The following is an 8016-nucleotide window of genomic DNA, read 5'->3' as shown; positions in this document are numbered from 1 at the left end:
GACTTGATAGGCTGAATAACCTCTGTCGGTCCTGTATTCTCGGATCCTGACACTGCTGGACCTTCCACAATCTCCTGTTTTCATGTGGTTCTTGCTGCTGCCGCTCACCCGCATGGGAGGCTGGTCTGTGTATCACTCCATTTACTGAGATTGTGTTAAACTAACTGCAGCCCCTCAACCAGCTTCCTCCTTCCTGATCAGACATCGGCTGCTTTTTTCTTTTCTAAGACCACTTACTGTCAAAGCAGTATATACTTAAAAAAAATTCTGTTTATCTGCCACATGGAATCTGACTCATTTTCTCCTCTTCAATTAGTTTTTGGTCTCTCTCTCTTTTATTCTCTCTCTCGATCCATCTATCCCTTTAGCCTATCACTATGTTCCTCCCTCTATGCCATCCAACTCCAAAATCTCCCATAACTAACCAAGGGCTCTCTCTGACCATTTCTACTTCCTGTACAGACACACTTTGACCACACCATTTCTTGCTCATTCACATTTCTGTTCATTTACAGACCTTCACTGACAAGTCACATTGCTGTTCTGTTACAGACTCTCCCTGACAAGTCGCATGAGCTGCTCAGTTACAGACTCTCCCTGACAAGTCGCATTGTTGTTCATTTACAGACCCACCCTGACAAATCACGTTGTTGTTCATTAACAGACCCACCCTGACAAGTCATGTTGCTGTTCATTTACAGACCCACCCTGACAAGTCACATTGCTGTTGAGTTCCAAACCCTCCTTGACAATTCACATTGCTGTTCATTTACAAGTCCCTCACTGACAAGTCACATTGCTGTTCATTAACAGACTCTCCTTCAAACGTCACAATTTCTCCTCCATTTATAGATGTTCTCTGACTGGTTCCAATTTCTTCTCCATTTACAGGCGCTCCATAATCAGTCAAAAATTCCCCTTGATGTTTTGTGAATGGGAACAGTTTAAAGGGAGTAGAGGGCCAGAACAGTAAAGAGATGGGTAAATCAGTAGATTTGAGAGTCCAGTGTCAATAATTTTAGTACCTTTTTAAGAAACACAAGCTGAGCAGATTGTCTGTCCTCTACCGTATATTATATTGATCCATCAATCAGAGTAAATATGCATGTCCCATGTGTCCACAGTCACTTACACGAGGTCAGCCCGCTGGATGGAACCTCGGGCACTCTGAGCTTGATCTCCGGTGCCTCCAGTCCAGACTGCCCCCTTACATCAGTGTCCCCTCACTTTTATAACCTGTGGTGATGCAGCTCTGGCCCCTGAATCTTCTTTGGATTCTCTGCTGGGTTTTGACAGGAAGTGAGGAAAAGACAGCTGGAATTTCTCTAACCTGTGATTTAAAAGGAGACATTCCCTGGTTCCCAGCAGTTACTTTTCTTCAGGAATTTTCTCATTCTCTCTAAACTCCCTTGCCCATTGTTAATTCTGTTATTTATGATAGTTACACAATTATAGGCATAAACATCACACATTATAATCTGATCTATTCTGTTCCTCACTCTGGTTTCAGTTTATATTGTGGTTAATAACAGGCAAACTCTGAACTTTTCCCTGATCTGATTCGAGTTTCCAAAGAGCTGATTCTGTGCAATGGAATGTCTTATCAGTATTGCCGTGGTGACCTGTCTGCATTGAACAGCCTATTTGAGTTTCTAATTCAGACTAAACTTCTCTATCCCATAACACACATTATATCAGAGAATTTACCTCAAAGTATTTTAGCCATGTTACAAGGGGTTCAGATACACGGATCTTTAAGTTTGAAGGGCAAGTTTAAAATGCTGTTTGAACCTGTTACTCCACTTTTCCTTATGAAATTAACTTGTAAATCATTGGTTAAGCTGCATTTAGAATATTGAGTCAAATCCTGGGCATCTTATAACAGGAATGATGTCAGGGCCATGGAGAGGGTGCAGGGGAGATTCACAGATGACACCACGGATGAGAGCCTCCAGCTAAAAAGGGATCCATTCGGCCCATTGAGCCTTTGACAGCTCTTTGGAAGAGCGATCTGAATAGTCACTCCCCTACTGTTTCCCCATGGCCCTGTCAATGTTTTCCTTCAAGCATTTCTCCAATTCCATTTTGAAAGATACTGTTGAACCCGCTCCCACCAAACTTTCAGACAGTGTATTCCAGATGATAACAACTGACTGTGGAATGAAATGTTTTCTCATGGTGACCTGTCTGCTGTGAAGATCCTGTTTGAGTTTCTAACTTAATTACAATTTCTCTTTCCCAGGTGGAGAGACTGGAGAAACTGGGGGTCTTTTCATTAGAACTAAGCAAGATGAGAGAAGATGTGAGAAAGGAGTTCAAAACTGGATCAAGGACATAATCCAAAATATTCCAGACACTCCTTGTCCTTCAGGATCTGTGTCCAGGGGGAAACTGATGGTTTTATCTCATCATCATTGAGGTCAACAACTACTGTCAGACTCAAACACTCTCCAATCAAATACAGCACGGATTAGGTACAGAGTAAACCCATCAGCCTGTCCCCCGGATACAGATACCGAGGGACAGGGAGTATCCGGGACAATGACATTTCTCACTCAGTAAGGTAGAAATTGACCCTGTATCTCTCCCCATTAATCCTGAGCTCCACACAGCTTGAATCCTCCTCCTGTTTCCCTCCCTGTAACAGCACTGAGCTAAAGCCAGCCCATAATGAGCAGGGCTCAGGGAGAATGGTTACTAGGCACTGCAGAGATGTCATAAAGCAGCATCATTCAGCCCAGCTGGTCCTCTCCCTGTCCCTTTAAAGGTAGAAAACTGGGGCATCCTGTCTCCAAACACATCCCACCCTGTTCACACTGAGAATCCCAGGGTGGAGAACTGGGACATCCTGTCTCCAAACACATCCCACCCTGTTCACACTGAGAATCCCAGGGTGGAGAACTGGGACATCCTGTCTCCAAACACATCCCACCCTGTTCACACTGAGAATCCCAGTGTTTGGGAGATGACAGCAGGTTCGAACAGTGTGGAGAGGAGAGGGAGGTTGGAGATGAGGCAGTAAGGACGGTGGGGTGAAAGGTTTGTTTTTTGAGGAGGGGGTGATGATGGCAGATTTGAAGGAGAGAGGGACAGTACCTGGAGAGAAAGAACCATTAACAATCTGATTGAACATGGGGTAGTTGGGTGATCAGCAGTTTAGTGGGAATAGGGTCAATGGAGCAGGAGGTGGGTCTCATGGACAAGATGAGCACTAAGGTGGCATGAGGGGAAATGGGGGTGGGGAAACTAAAGAAAGATGTGGGTTCAGGGCTCAGACAAGGGGGGACTTTAAATACAGTTTGTCCTGGTGGGCTAGTGGAAGGGAGGGAAGCAGCAGAGGCAGCTGATCAGATTGTGTCAATCTTAGTGACAAAGAAGCTCCATGAGCTCCTCACACTTGTTGCTGGTGGTGAGGATGGTGGAGACAGGGGAGAGGGAGAGCACTTTAAAAGAAGCTAACTTGTGTGAGAGATAATAACAGTGAGCATTCAACAAAAAGCTGATTTATTTGATTTTTAGCCAGAATATTAACCCCTATATGTGAGTGGAGCTTATTAACTTCAGCAGAAACAGACTCCAATGAATATGATTCAGTTTTGGATGTGATTAACAGCAAAATCCATTCACTGCAGTTACTTGTGAACTCGCTGGTGTCTCAGCAGGTTTGATGACCGAGTGAATCCCTTCCCACACTGGGAGCAGGTGAATGGCCTCTCCCCTGTGTGAACTCGCTGGTGTCTCAGCAGGTTGGATAACTGAGTGAATCCTTTCCCACACTCAGAGCAGGTGAACGGCCTCTCCCCAGTGTGAATTCGCTGGTGTACAGTGAGTTGAGATGATGTCTTGAACCCAGTCCCACAGTGAGAGCACCTGAATGGTCGGTCGTCAGTGTGAACACGTTGATGGGACATCAGGTTCTTGGAACTTTTAAAACACTTCCCACAGTCTGGGCATTTAAAATGTCTCTCATCATTGTGAACATGTTGATGGGACATCAGTTCACCAGAATGTTTATAGCACTTCCCACAGTCTGGGCATTTAAAAGGTCTCTCATCAGTGTGAACTCGCTGGTGTATCAGCAGGTGAGATGACTGGGTGAATCCCTTCCCACACTCGGAGCAGGTGAACGGCCTCTCCCCAGTGTGAATTCGCTGGTGTAGAATGAGTTGAGATGATCGCCTGAATCCAGTCCCGCAGTGAGAGCACCTGAACGGTCTCTCGTCAGTGTGAACACGTTGATGGGACAACAGCTCTCCAGTACTTTTGTAGCACTTCCCACAGTCTTGACATTTAAAAGGTCTCTTCCCAGTGTGAACTCGCTGATGTGACAGCAACTCGGACAACTGAGTGAATCCCTTCCCACACTCGGAGCAGGTGAATGGCTTCTCCCCAGTGTGAACTCGATGATGCCTCATCAGGTTGGAAGATTGAGTGAATCCCTTCCCACACTCAGAGCAGGTAAATGGCCTCTCTCCGGTGTGAAGTCGCTGGTGTCGCATCAGGGTGGATGACTGAGTGAATGTCTTTCCACACTGGGAGCAGGTGAACGGCCTCTCCCCAGTGTGAACTCGCTGGTGTACAATGAGGTCAGATGATTGCCTGAACCCAGTCCCACAGTGAGAGCACCTGAACGGTCTCTCATCGGTGTGAATATGTTGGTGGGACATCAGATCTCCAAAACTTTTATTGCACTTCTCACAGTCTGGGCATGTAAAAGGTCTCTCTCCAGTGTGAACTCACTAGTGCCTCAGCAGGTGGGATAACTAAGTGAATCCCTTCCCACAGGTGAAGCAGGGAAACGGTCTCTCCCCAGTCTGTCAGCGCCGATGGGTTTCCAGCTCAGAGGGGGATCTGAATCCCTTCCCACAGTCTCACATTTCTATGCTTTGTCTCCGTTGTGATCATATTTATGTTTTGACAGATCAGATGATCGGCTGAAGCCACATCCACACACAGGACACGTGTATCATTTCCCCCCCACTGTGAACAGTACAACTTCTTTCCATGTTCAAAATCCGATGATATTCAGGTTGTGATAAATTGGGCGACTCCGTCAGATCCTGATGTGATGTTTGGTTTCAGTTTCCTGACTGCAAATCATCCCCTTCTAACACCCTGTGAAATTGATTTAAAACAGAAAAAAGGGAGTGAGAGAGAACCCACAAAAACACGAAGACAGGTTGTGAAATTGAGCAGAATGAATCTGGGAATTTGTGGGGCCGGCACGAGGAAAAAGTGACCATGAAAACTGCTGGATTGTCATAAAAACCCAACTGGTTCACTAATGTCCTTCAGGGAAGGTACCTGCCACCCGGTCTGGGCCTACACAAGATTCGGGCTTCCAGGAGAGGAGGGAGAAAGAGCGAGAGGGAAGTGAGAGATGCAGGAGAACCCTGACAGAATCTCCCAAACCTTCAACCTCCACCCCCTAGAAGGACCAGGGTAGCAGGTGTATGTGAACATCATCACCTCCAAGTTCCCCTCCAAGTCACACACCGTCCTGACTTGTCTGACATCCAGTACTGGATGAGCAGAAAATTACTCCTTTAAATAATGGGAAGATTGAAGCCGTTGTCTTCAGTCGCCACTACAAACTCCACTCCCCAGACACCGACTCCATCCCTCTCCCTGATAACTGTCTGAGACTGAATCAGGCTGTTCACAATCATGGTGAAATATTTCACCCCAAGATGAGCTTCCAACCACATATCCACATCATCACCAAGACCGCCTATTTCCACCTCAGTAACATCGCCCGACTCCACCCCAGTCTCAGCTCATCTGCTGCTGAAACTCTCATCCATTCCTTTGTTACCTCTAGACTTAATTATCCTAACGCACTCCCGGCCGGCCTCCCACATTCAACCTCCCTGTAATTTTGAGGTCATTCAAAACTCTGCTGCCCGTGTGCTTACTCGCACCAAGTCTTGTTCACCCAGCTCCCCTGTGCTCAGTGACCCAGAAAGGTTCCTCGTTAGGAAGCAACTAAATTTTATATTTCTCATCCTTGTTTTCCTCCATGGTTGTGATCATCCCTATGTCTGTAATCTCCTCCAGCCACACACCCCTCCGAGATCTCTAAACTCATCTAATTCCAGCCTCTTGAGCATTCCTGATTTTAATCACTTCACCATTGGTGACTGTGCTTTCATTTGCCAAGGCCACAAGTTCTGGATTTTTGTCCTTGGACTTCTCCACCTCTCTTTCTCCCCTACAAATCATTCCTTAAAACCGACCTCTTTGACCAAGCTTTTGGTCACTTGCCCCAATATCTCCTTATGTGGCTCAATATCAAATGTTACTTTGTAACATTTCTGTGAAATGCCTTGTGAAGTTTTATTATGTTAAAGTCCCAGTATAAATACGAATTATTGTCACTGACTTGGACAGATACCGTTGTTCCACCTCATTAATAAGACATTGTAACTCAAAGCATGAAGCAGTTTGATGGACAAGTTGTTCTTATTCTGTCAATTAAGATTCCAAAAAGTTGACCCCAATAAAGATGGCCGCCGCGCATGCGCCCCGCCGGGCGTTGCCCCCAATAAAGATGGCGGCCGTTAACCCTGGGCCTGAAAGTGGGAGAAACCTCGGCGTAAACGAAGGGGACGGTCCAAAGTTTACCATAAGTTCTTTCTCTGTGTTTGCCGTTTACACAACATGTTTACGAAGCCAACCCGCCCACCGGCCTGATCCATCGCTCCCTTCTCCCCACCATTTCATCCACTCACCGATTGCGAAACTAAGAAAGAAGCTTCCCTTCATCGCCATTACACACACTGCGCATGCTTCACTCCCAGCCCGGCCCCGCCCCTCATTCACTCCGATTGGTCGGAGGACCAGCCACTCCCGCTCGGTCCCCTAGTCCCGCCCCCTCTTCCTATTGGTCCGGAGCTGCCGTCAATCAGCCGGGCATTGTGACGGTTTCAGATGGTGAGCGCGGCCACAGACTCAGCCTGACTTGCTGATTCTTGGCAGCATTTTCTGTTTGGGAATTAGAGCTAGAGATGGATGGTCAGTTCCCCTCTGTCCGGGGGGGATTCACACTCATTTCCCTAGTGCACTGATTATCACCTTTACTTTACATGAGAAAGTCCCCGGTTCAATCCCGGCTGGAAGCTTTGTGTTTACAATTGTTACTGAGGAGGAATTAACAGTGAGTTTAGTTTCATGTCGAACAGGGGGACAGTTATTGTCTCATTCTTTAAAATCCCCTTCTTCACCTTTAAACAGGGAACGATAAGTCAGAGAAAACTGATCCACTGTGACCCTGAAATAAGATACTGCAGATGCTGGAAATCCGAGCTCAAAACAGAAAATGTTGGAAACATTCAGCAGGTCAACAGCTTCTCTGGAGAGGGAAACAGAGTGAATGTTTCAGGTCGCTGGCTTTTTATAGAAAATGGAAGAATTTGGAGATGTAATAGTTTACAAACAAGTACAGAGTCAGGGAAAAGAGACGAGGAAAGGACAAACGGTCTTGTGATGGGATGGAAGGCTGGAGTGATTAAATGACAAAGGGGATGATGATACAACATTGGGTGATAATGAGACAAGTAAATAAACTAATGGGACAAGAGGAGAAACAAAAGACAGGTCCAGAGGAGGGATAAATGGCAACAGCAGAACCGACTGTCTGAAAAAAATGGGAGTGGTGGCAATGATCTGAAATTGTTGAAATGAAGCTTGAGTCTAGGAGGTTGTGAAGTGTCAAATAAAAGATGAGCTGCTGTTTCCCGAGCTTCCACTGAGCTTCATTGGAACAGTGCAGGAGGCTGAGGACAGAGAGTTCAGACCAAAAGTGATTCCTAGAATTAAAACAGTAAATGAGCAGAAGCTCAGGATCACAGTTGCAGATTGAATGGTGATGTTCCGCAAAACAGTCACCCAATCGGGAATTAGTCTCCTCAGCGTAGAGGAGATCACATTGTGAGCAGTGAAAACACAATACTGAATAGCAAGAAGTACAAGTAAATGACTGTGTCATCTGGAAAGTGTGTGGAAAATGCCCTCGAA

At 46.1% G+C, this 8016-nt stretch overlaps 1 protein-coding gene across 1 annotated transcript; it reads right to left on the bottom strand.

The window, feature by feature from the left end:
- Positions 1-3487: 3487 nt before the first annotated feature.
- LOC144698322 (uncharacterized) lies at positions 3488-6772 on the bottom strand. Its single transcript, XM_078570277.1, has 2 exons — positions 6732-6772; positions 3488-5115 (listed from the first exon to the last, which is right to left on the bottom strand). The coding sequence occupies exon 2, from the start codon at positions 4665-4667 to the stop codon at positions 3633-3635; it is 1035 nt and encodes a 344-aa protein (XP_078426403.1). The 5' UTR covers positions 4668-5115; positions 6732-6772; the 3' UTR covers positions 3488-3632.
- Between the last annotated feature and the right edge of the window lie 1244 nt (positions 6773-8016).

The sequence above is a fragment of the Cetorhinus maximus genome, chromosome 23 (assembly GCF_964194155.1).
Source record: "Cetorhinus maximus chromosome 23, sCetMax3.hap1.1, whole genome shotgun sequence".
In the NCBI taxonomy this organism is placed as follows: domain Eukaryota; kingdom Metazoa; phylum Chordata; class Chondrichthyes; order Lamniformes; family Cetorhinidae; genus Cetorhinus; species Cetorhinus maximus.
The sequence above is the reverse complement of the archived record's forward strand: the minus strand, read 5'-3'. Positions and strand labels throughout refer to the sequence as shown.

Coding starts and splice junctions, on each gene's coding strand:
- LOC144698322 (XM_078570277.1), bottom strand. CDS start 4,667: ATGTCCCACCAACATATTCACACCGATGAGAGACCGTTCAGGTGCTCT.